This window comes from Pseudophryne corroboree, chromosome 1, assembly GCF_028390025.1.
Source record: "Pseudophryne corroboree isolate aPseCor3 chromosome 1, aPseCor3.hap2, whole genome shotgun sequence".
NCBI lineage: Eukaryota > Metazoa > Chordata > Amphibia > Anura > Myobatrachidae > Pseudophryne > Pseudophryne corroboree.
The window spans coordinates 280,651,306-280,672,336 of NC_086444.1; the positions used below are offsets into that span (position 1 = coordinate 280,651,306).

Genomic DNA, 21,031 nt, shown 5'->3' on the forward strand with positions numbered 1-21,031 from the left:
CCCAAAGTTCGAGTCAATATTTTTTTGTTATAAGGGAGATTTCTGTTTCAGATAGTACAGTGTTCTAAGGGACGTTACTGTGCAGAAATTATTCTAAGGGATGTTACAGTGGCCTAATGTGTTCTGACGTGCATTACTCTTGCATAATGTGTTATAAGGTTCATGACTGTGGCTGATCTCTACTTTGTGACGTAATGTGGATATACTACTGCACTACTGTGACGTACAGTACAGTAACGTGAATAAGGTGCTCTACTGTGTGACACAACGAATAAACTGCACTACTGTGACATGACGTGAATAAGATGAATTCAGGTGAGTGCTGCATCATCTGTCATGAAATCAATTTATACTGTAATGAACAGTACTGAGATGGTTAAGGGTGGAAGGGATGCATGCTGATGTGAGTCATAATGTTTATAAGGGCAATGCTAATGTGTGTTACAATGTCTATAAAGGTATTGTTCTGTCTAATACCCTGGACCTACTGTACTGTAGCGATACTGTAAGTGTACTGTATGTCACATTTAGAGAAGTGCCCCTTAAGTTTTGAAGACAGTACAGTACACTATGCCCTCCTGAGTGATTAGGTGCAGAGTACTAGAATGAACAATTCCATTGATTGTGATGTCATAAAGATGCTGCCAATGTTGAATTTTATTGGCTGTACAGTATGCTGTCATTATACTGTATATATATTTTTACAGGGCTGGGAGCACGACGGCACAGGAGGCGGGACAGGCGCCGCCAAGCTGGTAAGTATTGTCAAATACAGTAGTGTACATACTGTAGTGATTTATACAGTCCCACCCCCCTGTCCTGACCAGCACAGATAACTCACTGCAATCCGGATGGGAGGGAGGGTGGGACACTTTCTGTGAGATCTGGTTGCCCGTGATGTTAAGAATGTCTGTTTACAAAACTAAATGTTAATATTAAACACACAGTATAAATAACATTGTAGATATCTGAATACCCGTGCTTCACTACGGGATGAGGATGGTAAATTACAGTGATAGTTGTTTGTTAATTTACGTTTGTTGGCGATCTAGTATACTGTATACTTTCGACATACTGTATCTGGCTTCTCTGATGGAGATTGTGTAGTGGCCGGACCCCTTTTTGGTCCCCTCGCTCTTCCCACTATACAACTCTCAGTCTGTGGCTTCTTTCTGCCTCCATTCCCCTCCTCACATCATGTCACTGGCAGGGACACATGCAGCCCTGTCATCACTGACACATCACTCATCTCCTGACATACTCTGTGCTGCTGGGGACCCTGCTCCTCCCACTATATAACTCTCAGTCTGTGTCTCCCTGCTTCCCCCATTCCCCTCCTCACATCATGTCGGTGCTCCTGTGAAATTATCTTTTTTTTAGTTTCTTATATAGCGCAGCACATTATCTCCTGATATACTCTGTGCTGCAGGGCGACCATGCTACTGTACTTCCAGTATATAACTCTCTGAGTATTTGGTTTGTTCTACCTGCATTCCCCTCCTCACATCATGTCGCTGTCCGTGTCACATGCAGCCCTGTTTTCACTGACATACTGTATCATGCATGTCCTGATATAGTCAGATGTGTACCGAGTGTGTTGTAACTAGGTCCAGGCAGTCAGGAGTTATGCTGCCCGCTGATATACTCTGTGCTGCTGTCTCCCCCCTAGGGGTGCTAGGGATTTCTAATTGTACCGTGTTTTAATACGCTCGTATGACAAATTTTCCCACAGTACCACCACCACCACCACCTGCCCGCCTGCACCCGGCGCATGGCCCCGAGGAGGCGCCGCCAGGCACCAGTGCAGCCGGTAAGCACACTACTCTCTGATTACTGCTTTGCTTCCCAAAGGTATTGTGTAACGAGAATTCTGGTGCGACTGTCATCGTTACACTACTGTACATGTGTCCTGGATACTGTACAGTACATGTTACAAATTGACAGCTTCACTTACAGTACTGTGATTTTTTTCCCCATAGTACCACCACCACCACCACCACCACCACCTGCCCGCCCGCACCCAACACATGGCCAGGAGGAGGCGCCGCCAGGCCCCATATCATCCGGTAAGCACACTACTCTCTGATTTCTGCCTCGCTTCCCAATGGTATTGTGTAACGAGAATTCTGGTGCGACTGTCATCGTTACACTACTGTACATGTGTCCTGGATACTGTACAGTACATGTTACAACTTGACAGCTTCACTTACAGCACTGTTATTTTTTTTCTCACAGTACCACCACCAACACCACCACCACCACCACCACCACCTGCCTGCCCGCACCCAACACATGGCCAGGAGGAGGCGCCGCCAGGCCCCATATCGTCCGGTAAGCACACTACTCTCTGATTTCTGCCTCGCTTCCCAATGGTATTGTGTAACGAGAATTCTGGTGCGTCTGTCATCGTTACACTACTGTACATGTGTCCTGGATACTGTACAGTACATGTTACAACTTGACAGCTTCACTTACAGCACTGTTATTTTTTTTCTCACAGTACCACCAGTTATGCCACTGACACCATTTTATGTACCACACACAAAATTGGCCCTTATAAATTATGCACCAGTGGAGGGCTGATGGTACTGTGTACCACCACCAAATTTCTTAATGGTACTCCATACCACCCTACTGTTCTTTCACAACTGGGTACAGTACTATACAGTACTTAATGAACCATTGTTTGGATTTTCGCATTTGGAATTTTTGCATTTGGGGTGCCATCATCTGGATACTGAGCGATACTGAGGGAGCGAGTAGGGTTAGGGTTGTGCTGCGGCCATGGGTGGTTAGGTTTAGGCAACACCAGGGGGGACTTAGGGTTAAGCACCAAGTGGGAGGTTTAGGCTGCTTGAGGGTAGGTTTTTGGTTAGGTGGGGGAATATACTTAACAACCCCCTGTGGGGATTTTCTGATTTGGTATTTTTGCATTCGGGATGCCATCGTCGGGATACTGAGCGCCGGCATACTGTATCTTATGATATTTTATGATTTATTTTTATCCATTATTTACTGTACTGTATTTCATTGTACTGTACAGCAGCTTATGTTACAGTGTTATTTTTCCACAGCAGCACGTGCCCCACCCACCCAGGAGCCCCCACCTGACCAGCAGAGCTCCGGAAGTGGTAATCATTATTTTTGTTACAGACACACTAGTTTCCTACAGTATTACTGTAATTTTTTTATTTTACAATACTTGTTATCTTTTACACACAGATCGCCTCGTAATTGATACGGAGGAGGAGGAAATGGGGGAGCCCTCAGGCCAGCCTGGTAAGAATTGTAATCTACTGTACAGTACTCTACTGTACTGTATTGTACATTTATTATTTATTGATTTATTAACAGTTTCTTACCATATATAGTGCAGCATACAGTATTCCGTTGCGCTTTACAATTAGATTAACAGTCATAGAACAAAACTGGGTACAAACAGACAGACATACAGTAGAGGTAGGAAGGCCCTGCTCGCAAGCTTACAATCTATAGGGAAATAGGTGAGGTTTTGTGTTCTGTACAGAGAGGATGTAATTGGATAGGGAAGCATTGAAGGTTATGTGGGTGGGTCTGGAATATGATACAGTAGGCTTGTCTGAAGAGGTGAGTTTTCCAATTGTGTACCAATGGCTTGGGTTCGCGTGACCAGTGGTCAGGATTTCAGCAGTCAAGTGACCGACAGCGGCATCCTGATTGCAGAAATCCCATCAGGTTGAGGTATGGTACCGAAACCCTCCTCCACTACCCCCTAACCCTCCATTTATACTCTGATTCCGGCCTCTTCATTCTGAATGCCGGGGTCCGGACAGCTGGTATTTTAGATGCAGGTACAGTACGTCCCCTACCAATGGACGGTCATTCCACACTCCGGCTAAGAATGTCTCTCTGCCTCTCTACTTTCTGTAGCACTGTACTACTGTAAAGTATTGGATAATACTTTAGTACAGTAGTATTGGAAATAACAATGGCAAATTTGACTTTTCTTTTTGGTTCATAATATTTTTTTTTTAATTCAACACAGATGTCACTTACGTGGAGTCGGGGGAGGAGGAGGAGGAGCCACAGTATAGTAAGTACAGTAGGATTTTCTCAAGCCCATTCTTAAAAGTATTGACGAGTCCACTTTTATTACTTTTCAGGCAGGGAATTCCAAACATGTACAGTATTTCCCTCACTGTGAAGACCCCTTTTCGCCTCTGTTTGCGAAATCGCCTCTCCTCCAACACTAGTGACTGTGCACGTGTCCTCTGTGTCGATCTTATCAAAAACAGTTCCTGTGTATTGTCCCCTTACTGTATATATTTGTAAAGGTTAATCATGTCCTCTCTTAATCTCCTCTTTTCCAATGTAGACATGCCTAGCCTAGCACGCCTTTCCTCGTATTCCAGCTTCTCAATCCACTTGATCAATACTGTATGTCCCCTACCACTGGACAGTCATTCTGCTCCTACTGTATTATGAATATCTCTCTGCCTTCTGTAGCACTGTACGACTGTAGACTACTGTGCAATTTTGTAGTACTGTAACTGTACTCTACTGTATTCTGTTTATATATTTTCTCTGACGTCCTAGTGGATGCTGGGTACTCCGTAAGGACCATGGGGGAATAGACGGGCTCCGCAGGAGACTGTTCACTCTTAAAAGTAAGATTAGGTACTATATCTGGTGTGCACTGGCTCCTCCCTCTATGCCCCTCCTCCAGACCCCAGTTAGAATCTGTGCCCGGCCAGAGCTGGATGCACCTAGTGGGCTCTCCTGAGCTTACTAGAAAAGAAAGTATTTGTTAGCTTTTTTATTTTCAGTGAGATCTGCTGGCAACAGACTCACTGCTACGAGGGACTGAGGGGAGAGAAGCAAACCTACCTGCTTGCAGCTAGCTTGTGCTTCTAAGGCTACTGGACACCATTAGCTCCAGAGGGATCGAACACAGGGCCCGACCTCGATCGTCCGTTTCCGGAGCCGCGCCGCCGTCCCCTTTGCAGAGCCAGAAGACGGAAGATTCCAGGAGAAAATCGGCGGCTGAAGACTCCGGTCTTCAATAAGGTAGCGCACAGCACTGCAGCTGTGCGCCATTGCTCCCACAGCACACCACACGCTCCGGTCACTGGTGGGTGCAGGGCGCTGGGGGGGGGGGGGGCGCCCTGGGCTGCAATATGTATACCTTTTTGGCAAAATGCACATAATATAGTTATAAACTGTATATGTGCCTAATCCCCCGCCATAAATATTATTAAAAAAGCGGGAGAAGCCCGCCGCTGAAGGGGCGGGGCTATCTTCCTCAGCACAGCCAGCGCCATTTTCTCTTCACAGCTCCGCTGGAAGGACGCTCCCCAGGCTCTCCCCTGCAGTATACACTACGAGAAGGGGAAAAAAGAGAGGGGGGGCACATAAATTTAGGCGCAAAAGGTGATATAAGCAGCTATTGGGGGAAAATTCACTTTGTATTAGTGTAAATCCCTCTGTTATATAGCGCTCTGGTGTGTGCTGGCATACTCTCTCTCTGTCTCCCCAAAGGACTTTGTGGGGTCCTGTCCTCAGTCAGAGCATTCCCTGTGTGTGTGTGCGGTGTGTCGGTACGGCTGTGTCGACATGTTTGATGAGGACGCTTACGTGGAGGCGGAGCAGGTGCCGATAAGTGTGATGTCGCCCCCTGCGGGGCCGACACCTGAGTGGATGGATATGTGGAAGGTATTAACCGACAGTGTCAACTATTGCATAAAAGGTTCGATGACGTAACAGCTTTGGGACAGCCGGCATCTCAGCCCGCGCCTGCCCAAGCGTCTCAGAGGCCATCAGGGGCTCAAAAACGCCCGCTACCTCAGATGGCAGACACAGATGTCGACACGGAGTCTGACTCCAGTGTAGACGAGGATGAGACAAATGTACAATCCACAAGGGCCATCTGATGCATGATTACGGCAATGAAAAATGTGTTGCACATTTCTGACATTAACCCGGTTACCACTAAAAAGGGTATTATGTTTGGGGAGAAAAAGCAGCCAGTGACTTTTCCCCCATCTGATGAGTTAAATGAATTGTGTGAAGAAGCGTGGTGTTCCCCAGATAAGAAATTAGTGATTTCTAAGAGGTTACTAATGGCGTACCCTTTCCCGCCAACGGACAGGTTGCGTTGGGAAACATCCCCTAGGGTGGACAAGGCGCTCACACGCTTATCAAAAAAGGTGGCACTGCCGTCTCAGGATACGGCCGCCTTAAAGGAGCCTGCAGATAGAAAGCAGGAGGCTATCCTGAAGTCTGTGTATACACACTCAGGTACTATACTGAGACCTGCTATTGCTTCAGCATGGATGTGTAGTGCTGCAGCAGCATGGTCTGATTCCCTGTTGGATAACATTGATTCCCTTGACAGGGATACTTTTTTGCTAACCATAGAGCATATCAAAGACGTAGTCTTATATATGAGGGATGCACAGAGGGACATTTGCCGGCTGGCATCTAGAATTAATGCAATGTCCATTTCTGCCAGGAGAGTATTATGGACTCGGCAGTGGACAGGTGATGCTGATTCTAAAAGGCACATGGAAGTTTTGCCTTATAAGGGTGAGGAATTGTTTGGGGACGGTCTCTCGGACCTCGTGTCCACAGCAACAGCTGGGAAGTCGACTTTTTTACCTCAGGTTCCCTCACAGCCTAAGAATGCACCGTATTATCAAGTACAGTCCTTTCGGCCTCAGAAAGGCAAGCGGGTCAGAGGCGCGTCCTTTCTGCCCAGAGGCAGGGGTAGAGGGAAAAAGCTGCACCAGACAGCCAGTTCCCAGGAACAAAAATCCTCCCCTGCTTCCACTAAGTCCACCGCATGACGCTGGGGCTCCACAGGTGGAGCCAGGTGCGGTGGGGGCCCGTCTCCGGAACTTCAGCGACCAGTGGGTTCGCTCACAGGTGGATCTCTGGGTTCTACAAGTGGTATCTCAGGGATACAAGCTGGAGTTCGAGACGTCTTCCCCTCGCCGTTACCTCAAATCAGCCTTGCAAGCTACTCCCAAGGAAAGGGAGGTAGTACTGGCGGCAATTCACAAGCTGTACCTTCAGGAGGTGATAATCAAAGTTCCCCTCCTTCAACAGGGATGGGGTTACTATTCCACAATGTTTGTGGTACCGAAACCAGACGGTTCGGTAAGACCCATTCTAAATTTGAAATCCTTGAACACTTATATAAGGAAGTTCAAGTTCAAAATGGAATCGCTCAGGGCGGTTATTGCAAGCCTGGAAGAGGGGGATTTTATGGTGTCACTGGACATCAAGGATGCTTACCTACATGTCCCCATTTACCCACCTCACCAGGAGTACCTCAGGTTTGTGGTACAGGACTGCCATTACCAATTCCAGACGTTGCCGTTTGGTCTGTCCACGGCACCGAGGGTATTTACCAAGGTAATGGCCGAAATGATGATACTCCTTCGAAAGAAGGGAGTTACAATTATCCCGTACTTGGACGATCTCCTTATAAAGGCAAGGTCCAAGGAGCAGTTGTTGGTCGGAGTAGCACTATCTCGGGAAGTGCTACAACAGCACGGCTGGATTCTGAATATCCCAAAGTCGCAGCTGGTTCCTTCGGCGCGTCTGCTGTTCTTGGGCATGATTCTGGACACAGAACAGAAGAAGGTGTTTCTCCCGGAGGAGAAGGCCAAGGAGTTGTCATCTCTGGTCAGAGACCTCCTGAAACCAAAACAGGTGTCGGTGCATCACTGCAAGCGAGTCCTGGGAAAGATGGTAGCTTCTTACGAAGCAATTCCTTTTGGCAGGTTCCATGCAAGGATCTTTCAGTGGGATCTGTTAGACAAGTGGTCCGGATCGCATCTTCAGATGCATCGGCTGATCACCCTGTCCCCGAGGGCCAGGGTGTCTCTGCTGTGGTGGCTGCAGAGTGCTCATCTTCTCGAGGGCCGCAGATTCGGCATTCAGGACTGGGTCCTGGTGACCACGGATGCAAGCCTCCGAGGTTGGGGGGCAGTCACTCAGGGAAGAAACTTCCAAGGACAATGGTCGAGTCAGGATACTTCCCTACACATAAATATTCTGGAACTAAGGGCCATTTACAATGCCCTAAGTCAAGCAGAACCCCTGCTTCAAAACCAGCCGGTGCTGATTCAGTCAGACAACATCACGGCTGACGCCCATGTAAACCGACAGGGCGGCACAAGAAGCAGGATGGCGATAGCAGAAGCCACAAGGATTCTCCGATGGGCGGAGAATCACATGCTAGCACTGTCAGCAGTGTTCATTCCGGGAGTGGACAACTGGGAAGCAGACTTCCTCAGCAGGCACGACCTCCACACGGGAGAGTGGGGACTTCATCCAGAAGTCTTCCAGCTGATTGTAAATCGTTGGGAAAGGCCACAGGTGGACATGATGGCGTCCCGCCTTAACAAAAAACTAAAAAGATATTGCGCCAGGTCAAGGGACCCTCAGGCGATAGCTGTGGACGCTCTAGTGACACCGTGGGTGTACCAGTCGGTTTATGTGTTCCCTCCTCTTCCTCTCATACCAAAGGTACTGAGGATAATAAGAAAGAGAGGAGTAAGAACTATACTCATCGTTCCGGATTGGCCAAGAAGAACTTGGTACCCGGAACTACAAGAAATGATCTCAGAGGACCCTTGGCCTCTGCCGCTCCGACAGGACCTGTTACAGCAGGGGCCCTGTCTGTTCCAAGACTTACCGCGGCTGCGTTTGACGGCATGGCGGTTGAACGCCGGATCCTAATGGAAAAGGGCATTCCGGTTGAAGTCATTCCTACGCTGATAAAAGCTAGGAAGGATGTGACAGCAAAACATTATCACCGCATATGGCGAAAATATGTTGCTTGGTGTGAGGCCATGAAGGCCCCAACAGAGGAATTTCAGCTGGGTCGATTTCTGCACTTCCTACAGTCAGGAGTGACTATGGGCCTAAAATTGGGATCCATTAAAGTCCAGATTTCGGCCCTGTCTATTTTCTTTCAAAAAGAACTGGCTTCACTGCCTGAAGTTCAGACGTTTGTTAAGGGAGTGCTGCATATTCAGCCCCCTTTTGTGCCTCCAGTGGCACCTTGGGATCTCAACGTAGTGTTGAATTTCCTAAAATCACATTGGTTTGAGCCACTTCAGACCGTGGAGTTGAAGTATCTCACGTGGAAGGTAGTCATGTTGTTGGCCTTGGCCTCAGCCAGGCGTGTGTCAGAATTGGCGGCTTTGTCCTGTAAAAGCCCATATCTGATTTTCCATATGGACAGGGCAGAATTGAGGACTCGTCCCCAATTTCTCCCAAAGGTGGTATCAGCGTTTCATTTGAACCAACCTATTGTGGTGCCTGCGAGGATTCCAAGTTGCTGGACGTAGTCCGGGCCCTGAAAATCTATGTTTCCAGGACGGCTAGAGTCAGAAAAACTGACTCGCTGTTTATCCTGCATGCACCCAACAAGCTGGGTGCTCCTGCTTCAAAGCAGACTATTGCTCGCTGGATCTGTAGCACGATTCAACTTGCACATTCTGCGGCTGGACTGCCACATCCTAAATCAGTAAAAGCCCATTCCACGAGGAAGGTGGGCTCTTCTTGGTCGGCTGCCCGAGGGGTCTCGGCTTTACAACTTTGCCGAGCTGCTACTTGGTCGGGATCAAACACTTTTGCAAAATTCTACAAGTTTGATACCCTGGCTGAGGAGGACCTTGAGTTTGCTCATTCGGTGCTGCAGAGTCATCCGCACTCTCCCGCCCGTTTGGGAGCTTTGGTATAATCCCCATGGTCCTTACGGAGTACCCAGCATCCACTAGGACGTCAGAGAAAATAAGAATTTACTCACCGGTAATTCTATTTCTCGTAGTCCGTAGTGGATGCTGGGAGCCCGTCCCAAGTGCGGACTTTCTGCAATACTTGTATATAGTTATTGCTTAACTATAGGGTTATTGTTCTGAGCCTCAGTTGTTCTGAGGCTCAGTTGTTGTTCATACTGTTAACTGGGTATAGTTATCACAAGTTGTACGGTGTGATTGGTGTGGCTGGTATGAGTCTTACCCTGGATTCCAAATCCTTTCCTAGTAATGTCAGCTCTTCCGGGCACAGTTTCCCTAACTGAGGTCTGGAGGAGGGGCATAGAGGGAGGAGCCAGTGCACACCAGATATAGTACCTAATCTTTCTTTTAAGAGTGCCCAGTCTCCTGCGGAGCCCGTCTATTCCCCCATGGTCCTTACGGAGTACCCAGCATCCACTACGGACTACGAGAAATAGAATTACCGGTGAGCAAATTCTTATTTTTTTTTCTTCCACTCAGTAATTATTGACAGTGACGAGGAGGAAGAGGAGGAGGAGAAGCCCTCTCCCCAACTTGGTAAGTAAACTGCAGTATTGTACTGTACTGTACATTGTGTTAAACCAATGGGTTGGGTTTGCACGACCAGCAGTCAGGATTCCAGCAGTCAGGTGACCGACAGCGGCATCATGATTGCAGCAATCCCAACAGGGTGAGGTACGGTATCCTAAACCTCCTCCACTACCCCCTGATTCTGGACTTGACATTCTCGTCTCTGTGTGCGAAATCTACTCTCCTCCAACCTGACTGAATTTTTGTTATACTGTATTCAACACAGAATACAAAAGTATATTTCTTGGAATTTTTGTTTTCACAGGCTCTACACTGTCACAGGCCGTGGTGGAGGAGGAGGAGGAGGAGGACCAGCACCCTCTGTTACCCACCACACTGCACCCATCAAGTAAGTCCACTCTGGTACATCTTGCCTCTGTAGAGCCAGTTTGAGCAAGGAGAGATTGATTGCTTCTTTTTTTGGTGGGGGCCCAAACCAACCAGTCATTTCAGTCACAGTTGTGTGGCAGACCCTGTCGCTGAAATGATGGGTTTGTTAAAGTGTGCATGACCTGTTTATACCACATAAAGGTGGGTGGGAGGGCCCAAGGACAATCCCATCTTGTACCTCTTTTTTATTTATTTATCTTTGCATCATATGCTGTTTGGGGACTATTTTTTTGGTTGGTTTGGGCCCCCACCAAAAAAGAAGCAATCAATCTCTCCTTGCACAAACTGGCTCTACAGAGGCAAGATGTCCACCTCCTCCTCATCGTCCGATTCCTCACCCCTTTCACTGTGTACACCCCCCTCCTCACAGATTATTAATTCGTCCCCACTGGAATCCGACCATCTCAGGTCCCTGTGTACTTTCTGGAGGCAATTGATCTCAGGTCCCTGTGTACTTTCTGGAGGCAATTGCTGGTGAATGTCTCCACGGAGGAATTGATTATAATTAATTTTGATGAACATCATCTTCTCCACATTTTCTGGAAGTAACCTCGTACACCGATTGCTGACAAGGTGAGCGGCTGCACTAAACACTCTTTCGGAGTACACACTGGAGGGGGGGCAACTTAGGTAAAATAAAGCCAGTTTCTGCAAGGGCTTCCAAATTGCCTCTTTTTCCTGCCAGTATACGTACGGACTGTCTGACGTGCCTACTTGGATGCGTTCACTCATATAATCCTCCACCATTCTTTCAATGGTGAGAGAATCATATGCAGTGACAGTAGACGACATGTCAGTAATCGTTGGCAGGTCCTTCAGTCCGGACCAGATGTCAGCACTCGCTCCAGACTGCCCTGCATCACCGCCAGTGGGTGGGCTCGGAATTCTTAGCCTTTTCCTCGCACCCCCAGTTGCGGGAGAATGTGAAGGAGCAGCTGTTGACGGGTCACGTTCCGCTTGACTTGACAATTTTCTCACCAGCAGGTCTTTGAACCTCTGCAGACTTGTGTCTGCTGGAAAGAGAGATACAACGTTGGTTTTAAATCTAGGATCGAGCACGGTGGCCAAAATGTAGTGCTCTGATTTCAACAGATTGACCACCCGTGAATCCTGGTTAAGCGAATTAAGGGCTCCATCCACAAGTCCCACATGCCTAACTGAATCGCTCTGTTTTAGCTCCTCCTTCAATGTCTCCAGCTTCTTCTGCAAAAGCCTGATGAGGGGAATGACCTGACTCAGGCTGGCAGTGTCTGAACTGACTTCACGTGTGGCAAGTTCAAAGGGTTGCAGAACCTTGCACAACGTTGAAATCATTCTCCACTGCGCTTGAGTCAGGTGCATTCCCCCTCCTTTGCCTATATCGTAGGCAAATGTATAGGCTTGAATGGCCTTTTGCTGCTTCTCCATCCTCTGAAGCATATAGAGGGTTGAATTCCACCTCGTTACCACCTCTTGCTTCAGATGATGACAGGGCAGGTTTAGGACTGTTTTCTAGTGCCCCAGTCTTCTGCACGCGGTGGCTGAATGCCGAAAGTGGCCCGCAATTCTTCTGGCCACCGACAGCATCTCTTGCACGCCCCTGTCGTTTTTTAAATAATTCTGCACCACCAAATTCAATGTATGTGCAAAACATGGGACGTGCTGGAATTTGCCCAGATGTAATGCACGCACAATATTGCTGGCGTTGTCCGATGTCACAAATCCCCAGGAGAGTCCATTTGGAATAAGCCATTCTGCGATGATGTTCCTCAGTTTTCGTAAGAGGTTGTCAGCTGTGTGCCTCTTCTGGAAAGCGGTGATACAAAGCGTAGCCTGCCTAGGAACGAGTTGGCGTTTGCGAGATGCTGCTACTGGTGCCGCCGCTGCTGTTCTTGCTGCGGGAGGCAATACATCTACCCAGTGGGCTGTCACAGTCATATAGTCCTGAGTCTGCCCTGCTCCACTTGTCCACATGTCCGTGGTTAAGTGGACATTGGGTACAACTGCATTTTTTAGGACACTGGTGACTCTTTTTCTGAGGTCTGTGTACATTTTCGGTATCGCCTGCCTAGAGAAATGGAACCTAGATGGTATTTGGTACCGGGGACACAGTACCTCAATCAAGTCTGTAGTTGCCTGTGAATTAACGGTGGATAACGGAAACACGTTTCTCACCGCCCAGGCTGCCAAGGCCTGAGTTATCCGCTTTGCAACAGGATGACTGCTGTGATATTTCATCTTCCTCGCAAAGGACTGTTGGACAGTCAATTGCTTACTGGAAGTAGTACAAGTGGTCTTCCGACTTCCCCTCTGGGATGACGATCGACTCCCAGCAGCAACAACAGCAGCGCCAGCAGCAGTAGGCATTACACTCAAGGATGCATCGGAGGAATCCCAGGCAGGAGAGGACTCGTCAGACTTGCCAGTGACATGGCCTGCAGGACTATTGGCTTTCCTGTGTAAGGAGGAAATTGACACTGAGGGAGTTGGTGGTGTGGTTTGCAGGACCTTGGTTACAAGAGGAAGGGATTTAGTGGTCAGTGGACTGCTTCCGCTGTCATCCAAAGTTTTTGAACTTGTCACTGACTTATGATGAATGCGCTGCAGGTGACGTATAAGGGAGGATGTTCCGAGGTGGTTAACGTCCTTACCCCTACTTATTACAGCTTGACAAAGGCAACACACGGCTTGACACCTGTTGTCCGCATTTGTGTTAAAATAATTCCACACCGAAGAGGGGATTTTTTTTGTAATTTGACCAGGCATGTCAATGGCCATATTCGTCCCATGAACAACAGGTGTCTCCCCAGGTGCCTGACTTAAACAAACCACCTCACCATCAGAATCCTCCTTGTCAATTTCCTCCTCAGCGCCAGCAACACCCATATCCTCATCCTGGTGTACTTCAACAGTGACATCTTCAATTTGACTATCAGGAACTGGACTGTGGGTGCTCCTTCCAGAACTTGCAGGGGGCGTGCAAATGGTGGAAGGCGCCACCTCTTCCCGTCCAGTGTTGGGAAGGTCAGGCATCGCAGCCGACACAATTGGACTCTCCTTGGGGATTTGTGATTTAGAAGAACGCACAGTTCTTTGCTGTGCTTTTGCCAGCTTAAGTCTTTTCATTTTTCTAGTGAGAGGATGAGTGCTTCCATCCTCATGTGAAGCTGAACGACTAGCCATGAACATAGGCCAGGGCCTCAGCCGTTCCTTGCCACTCCGTGTCGTAAATGGCATATTGGCAAGTTTACGCTTCTCCTCAGACGCTTTTAATTTTGATTTTTGGGTCATTTTACTGAACTTTTGTTTTTTGGATTTTACATGCTCTCTACTATGACATTGGGCATCGGCCTTGGCAGATGACGTTGATGGCATTTCATCGTCTCGGCCATGACTAGTGGCAGCAGCTTCAGCACGAGGTGGAAGTGGATCTTGATCTTTCCCTATTTTACCCTCCACATTTTTGTTCTCCATTTTTTAATGTGTGGAATTATATGCCAGTATCAATAGCAATGGCTTACTACTATATATACTGCGCACAACTGAAATGCACCACAGGTATGGATGGATAGTATACTTGACGACACAGAGGTAGGTAGAGCAGTGGCCTACTGTACCGTACTGCTATATATTATATACTGGTGGTCAGCAAACTGTGCAAAACTGAAATGCACCACAGGTATGGATGGATAGTCTACTTGACGACACAGAGGTAGGTAGAGCAGTGGCCTACTGTACCGTACTGCTATATATTATATACTGGTGGTCAGCAAACTGTGCAAAACTGAAATGCACCACAGGTATGTATGGATAGTATACTTGACGACACAGAGGTAGGTAGAGCAGTGGCCTTCTGTACCGTACTCCTATATATTATATACTGGTGGTCAGCAAAATTATGCACTGTACTCCTACTATATACTACAATGCAGCACAGATATGGAGCGTTTTTCAGGCAGAGAACGTATAATACTGGTGGTCACTGGTCAGCAAAACTCTGCACTGTACTCCTCCTATATAATACTGCTGGTCCTCAGTCCCCACAATAAAGCAGTGTGAGCACAGATATATGCAGCACACTGAGCACAGATATGGAGCGTTTTTCAGGCAGAGAACGTATAATACTGGTGGTCACTGGTCAGCAAAACTCTGCACTGTACTCCTCCTATATAATACTGCTGGTCCCCAGTCCCCACAATAAAGCTGTGTGAGCACAGATATATGCAGCACACTGAGCACATATATGGAGCGTTTTTCAGGCAGAGAACGTATAATACTGGTGGTCACTGGTCAGCAAAACTCTGCACTGTACTCCTCCTATATAATATTGCTGGTCCCCAGTCCCCACAATAAAGCAGTGTGAGCACAGATATATGCAGCACACTGAGCACAGATATGGAGCATTTTTCAGGCAGAGAACGTATAATACTGGTGGTCACTGGTCAGCAAAACGCTGCACTGTACTCCTCCTATATAATACTGCTGGTCCCCAGTCCCCACAATAAAGCAGTGTGAGCACAGATATATGCAGCACACTGAGCACAGATATGGAGCGTTTTTCAGGCAGAGAACGTATAATAAAGGTGGTCACTGGTCAGCAAAACTCTGCACTGTACTCCTCCTATAATACTGCTGGTCCCCAGAATAAAGATATTTGCAGCCCCCTGAAACAAAGTGAGAGGACGCCAGCCACGTCCTCTCACTATCATTTCCAATGCACGAGTGAAAAATGGCGGCGACGCGCGGCTCCTTATATAGAATCCGAATCTCGTGAGAATCCAACAGCGGGATGATGACGATCGGGCGCGCTCGGGTTAACCGAGCCATACGGGAGAATCCGAGTCTGCCTTGGACCCGTGTAAAATGGGTGAAGTTCGGGGGGGGGGGGGGGTTCGGATTCCGAGGAACCGAACCCGCTCATCACTGGACCAGTGCTTTTTAATATCTCTATTGGTGACATTGCAAATGGCATTAAAGGGAAAGTAAGGGAAAGTATGCCTTTTTGCAGATGACACAAAGGTATGCAACAGGGTAGACCCACCAGGAGGGGTAAAACAAATGATTGATGATCTAGGTAGACTAGATGAATGCCACCATTCTTTACAGATACATATTTCCAAAAAGAAGAATGTCAGAAGGAATGGCACTCCTTTCCATTCTTTATGTTTCGCAAACAAAGAAAAAGTGTAAAAGAACATCATAGTGTAGTATGTCTTTTGTTTATATAGACACCATATGTGAAAAAGACCCCAGTAATTGAGTTGTGTATATAGAAAAGATGCCAATCCACAGATTGATTAGATAGAGATGCAACTTTTTGTTAGGTTTATGAGGTTACCTGATATTTTACCCAGATAAAATGGGGTACCCCAGTGCACATGGTTTTGCCCAACTGCTAACAAATTTGCTGCTGCAATCAACTCTGAATTAAGCCCATTGTCTGCTCTCACACCAAAATACATTTTTTCCAGATACAATGGTAATGTTTAGACGTTACCCCCTTTCTGGCTTGGATCATAGTCGGGATAATCTAGTCAGGAATCCCTCTCATGGCTAGAATCAGACATTCAACTACCATGCCGTTAAACGTAGCCATGGTAAGTCTTGATAAATGAACGGGCCCTACTGCAGAAGATCCTCTCGAAGAGGCAGAGGCCACCAATCAGCATCTCGAGAAGATCCGCATACCAGGCCCTTTGTGGCCAGTCCAGAGCAATGAGGGTTGCTTGAATCTTTTCCCTTTTTATTCTTTTTAGAATTCTTGGGATTAGAGGAATGGGAGGAAACAAGTACACCAGCTGGTAGACCCACAGAGTTGTCAGGGCGTCTACCGCTACTGCCTGTGGGTCCCTCGGCCTGGAACAATACCGCTTCAGCTTCTTGTTGAGTCGAGAGGCCATCATGTCGATCTGTGGATACCCCCACAGATGTGTTAACCACTGGAACACCTCCAGATGGATGCCCTATTCCCCCGGGTGCAGGTCGTGTCTGCTGAGGAAGTCTGCTTCCCAGTTGCCTACTCCCAGAATGAAGATCGCCAACAACGCCACGGTGTGTTTTTCCGCTCAGAGGAGTATTCTTGACACCTCTGACATTGCGGCTCTGCTTTTCGTTCCGCCCTGTCGGTTTATGTACGTTACCACCATCATATTGTCAGACTGGACCTGAATGGCCTGATTCTGAAGAAGAGATGAGGCCTGCAGAAGGGCATTGTAGATAGCCCTGAGTTCCAGGATGTTTATTGGAAGGATGACTTCTTGACTTGACCATCTTCCCTGAAGCTGTACCCCCTGGGTGACGGCTCCCTAACCTATGAGGCTTGCATCTGTGGTTAGCAGAATCCAATTCTGAATCCCAAACCTCCGACCCTGAACTAGGTGAGAAGTCTGTCGCCACCACAGGAGATAGATCCTTACTTTTTGTGACAAACGAATCCTCTGGTGCATGTGAAGATGTGATCCGGACCATTTGTCCAACAGATCCAGCTGGAAATGCCTCGCATGAAACCTTCCGTACCGAATTGCTTCGTAAGAAGTCACCATTTTCGCCAGAAGGTGTTTGCAGAGATGTACTGAGATCCGGGTCAGCTTCAAGACGGCCCGAACCATCGACTGGATTATCACTGTCTTTTCTAAAGGAAGGAACACTTTCTGAGACTCTGTGTCCAGTATCATTCCCAGGAAATGAAGCCTCTGCTTTGGTTCTAGGTGATATTTTGGTAGGTTCAGATTCCACCCATGATCCAGGAGTAGTCTGGTTGAGAGGGCAATGTTCTCCAACAACTGTTCCCTGGACGGTGCCTTTATTAGAAGATTGACCAGGTATGGAACTATGTTCACTCCTTTTTTGCAGCGTAGTAACATCATCTCTGCCATCACCTTGGTGAACACCCTCAGTGCCATGGAGAGACCAAATGGCAGGGCCTGGAACTGATAGTGACAGTCCTGCAGTGCAATCTGTATATAAGACTGATGTGGCTGCCAGATTGGAATATGAATAATTCTCCTTCCTCCAGACCTGAGATCACCGCTCTCAGAGACTCCATCTTGAATTTGAACACTCGTAAGTATGGATTCAATGACTTGAGGTTCAGAATCGGTCTTACCGAATCGTATGGTTTCGGTACTACAAACAAACTGGATTAGTAACCCTTGTTTTGTAGATGAAGTGGAACTGGAACAATGACCTGGGTCTGTAACAGTTTTTTTTGTATAATCTGTTTTTATTTATTTAGAACAGTATAACAATATAAGGATTGCATCACATTTCAACAAAAGAAGGAAATAGTCAGGACACAAATGAAGGTCTAATACATCATAGCCGTAAAGGGTAGGGTAGCGTATCGTCCCCAGCGCTGGGGGTTAGTATAGGCATTAGCGTTAATAGATGTTTCTGTAACATCCATCTGATGTCCTACGGCATCAATCCATACAATAATGCAATCGTAATATCTTGAATAACATTGTGGAGAAGTTGTAGAAGAGAGAGAGGGATGAAATGAGAGGAATAGAAAAGAGAGAGCCTTGCGTGACCAGACTGGGGGTAGCTATTTGATTGGGGGGGGAGGTGCGATACAGTCTATCTTTTCGATCAATTGCGTGGTTAAATCATTTGACAGCATAGACATAGTCCTTATAGTCTTTGGAAGACATATACTCTATCCAGGGCATCCATATGGTCATGAACTCCGAGAGTTTATCTCTGGAGACCAGGAGGATGTTTTCCATATTCATATAGTAACTAATTCTGTTAAACCACAGTTTTCTAGTGGGTGGGAGTTGAGATCTCCATAGTGTGGGGATGACTGCCCTCGCTGCATTAGACAGGTGTCGAAGTAACAATGTTTTATGCTGAGCCAGTGAGATTGAGGAGTGGGAAAGCAACCAGAAGGCTGGGTCTGTGGGGACGGGAGTGTGAAGTATGTCTTGAGAGATGGATATAACATCCTTCCAGAATGGTTTTAGTAGGGGACAGTTCCACCAGACATGCATTAGGGAACCTGTGGCGCTGAGACATCTCCAACATCTGTCCGTCACTCCAGGATACATGAGGTGGAGGAGAGAGGGATGCCTGTACCATCTCATTAAGAGCTTATATTGAGTTTCCCTGACTTGTATGCAGACTGAGCTTTTATGGGACTTGAGGAATATCATCTGCCAGTCTTTATCTGTTAGGGGAATCCCGAGGTCTCTTTCCCAGGCCAGCTGGAAGGGTGTGGGCGTCTGGGCGTTTGGGGTCTGCAGTAGTCTATAAAGTGAGTAGATGGTGTGCTGGGGGGGGCATATGGCGACGCACATCCTCTCGAACTGTGTTAACTCTTGTGAGGCCCGGAGATATCTACGCTCAGAGTGCAAAAAGTGTCTAAGCTGTAGGTACTTCCAAAAGTCACGTTGCGGGATGTCCCATTTTGATCGTATTTCTGAAAATTGTTTGATTCCTGAGGAAATTGCCATCTGACCCACCCTGAAGAGGCCCTCGAGGGCCCAGTCACGAAAGTGAGAGGGTGTTGTGCCTGGCTGGAAGTCGGGATTAGCTAGAAAGGAGGTCAGTGGGCCAAAATCAGAAGAGAGAAAGGGCCAGCGGCGCGCCTTTTTCCAGAAGGAGAGGGTTGCTGTAATAGTTGGGTGGGGTGAGTGGGGTTTGGGCAAGGAGGGGGAGCCAGGGAAAGATCTCTGGGAATTGCTGCATGTATAGTCCCTCTATAGCCACCCATTGCTTCGTGTCTCGACTCCTCGTCCAGTCCAGAACCCTATTGAGCAGTATTGCCCAATAGTATCCTCTGATATCAGGCAATTGGAAACCACCACTCCGGGTGGAGCGGATCATAGTGGATCGGCTTATTCTTGGCCGTCTCCGCGACCAGATGAATTGTTGTATCAAAAGTTGGATGGATCTGAACCAGGAGTCTGGGATCTGTATGGGGAGGGTCTGTAGTTTGTAGAGTAGTTTGGGGAGAGTATTCATCTTTACAACGTTCACCCTCCCCAGCCAAGAGAGTGGCTTGAGGTACCATCTGCTATAATCAGCCCTGAGTGTTCGGAGGAGGGGGGAAAAGTTTAAAGTGTATAAATGAGATAGGTCGTTTGGCAGTTGTATTCCCAGGTAAGACAAATGAGAGGCGTTCCAAGTAAAGGGGAAGGATTGTTTAAGTTTAGCTACGGTGTCGGGGGGGGAGGAGATGTTCAAGGCACATGATTTGGACATGTTAATCTTAAAATTGGAGAGTGATCCAAAGTGGGATAGCTCTCGCATAAAGTGGGGGAGGGAGGAGATCGGGTGCATTATTGTGGCTAGTAGATCGTCCGCAAACAGGGAAAGTTTGTGCTCCGTATCACCAATTGTCAAGCCTTTGATTTTGTCATTGGCCCTAATAGCTCTAGCAAAAGCTTTGATACAGAGGACAAAGAGTAGAGGAGATAGTGGGCAACCCTGTCGTGTCCCATTGCTAATGGGGAAGGATTCGGATAAAGATCCGTTCACTCGGACCCGTGCTGTGGGAGATCTATAAAGACCCATTATCCTATCAAGCATCCGGGGACCCAGTCCAATATGCTCCAGCACGGACCCCATAAAGCCCCAACCGACCCTATCAAAAGCCTTTTCAGCATCAGTGGACAACAACACTGTAGGTGGGCCACACTGGGATGCAATATGAATCAGGCTCAGTACCTTAGTGGTGTTATCCTTAGCCTCGCGGCCTGGGACAAACCCAACCTGGTCGTTGTGGATTAGGGAAGGCAGGAATGCGTTCAATCTGTTTGCCATTAATTTTGCGAAGAGCTTGACATCGACGTTTAGGAGAGATAGGGGTCTATAGCTGGAGCACACCGAGGGGTCCTTACCGGGCTTGGGCAGAACGGAGATATGCGCCTCCAAGGATTGGCTAGAGAAATGGGTGTTTGCGGATATTGAATTAAAGGCTTGGAGAAGGTAGGGGGATGTGAGATCTTTGAATTGTTTATAATAGGCGATGGTGAAGCCATCTGGTCCTGGGCTTTTGCCAGACGGTGTCATGGTCAGGGCAGTCTCCAGTTCTTGTTGGGTAAAGGGTAGTTCCAATGCTTCCCTGTCTAAAGGTAGCAGGACGGGGTAGGACACCTTTTCTAGGTACGCCTTCGCCTGTAAAAAATCGTATGGGGGAGCGGTGTCGTCCGATCGATTTTCTAGATTATATAGAAGGGAGTAGTACTGTTTGAAGCTTGCTGCGATTTCTGGGGTTTTGAATCGGAGGGTATTCCCGAGATCTTTTACATTGTTAATGTACAAGGAGGAGCGTTGGGCCTTGAGAGCCTGAGCCAAAA

The 21,031-nt window shown here is 47.6% G+C and overlaps 1 protein-coding gene across 1 annotated transcript in view; it reads left to right on the forward strand.

Moving 5' to 3' along the window:
* The first annotated feature begins 709 nt into the window (after window positions 1–709).
* LOC135057581 (uncharacterized) overlaps window positions 710–21,031 on the forward strand; it is a 35,478-nt gene continuing 15,156 nt past the window's right edge. Inside the window, exons 1-9 of the mRNA XM_063963438.1 lie at window positions 710–755; window positions 1,733–1,810; window positions 1,980–2,066; window positions 2,236–2,331; window positions 3,075–3,131; window positions 3,223–3,279; window positions 4,025–4,072; window positions 10,272–10,328; window positions 10,627–10,710. Coding sequence (XP_063819508.1) covers window positions 3,255–3,279; window positions 4,025–4,072; window positions 10,272–10,328; window positions 10,627–10,710 — 214 coding nt within the window. The 5' untranslated portion in view covers window positions 710–755; window positions 1,733–1,810; window positions 1,980–2,066; ... (1 more) ...; window positions 3,075–3,131; window positions 3,223–3,254. The remainder of the gene's footprint in view (window positions 756–1,732; window positions 1,811–1,979; window positions 2,067–2,235; window positions 2,332–3,074; window positions 3,132–3,222; window positions 3,280–4,024; window positions 4,073–10,271; window positions 10,329–10,626; window positions 10,711–21,031) is intronic.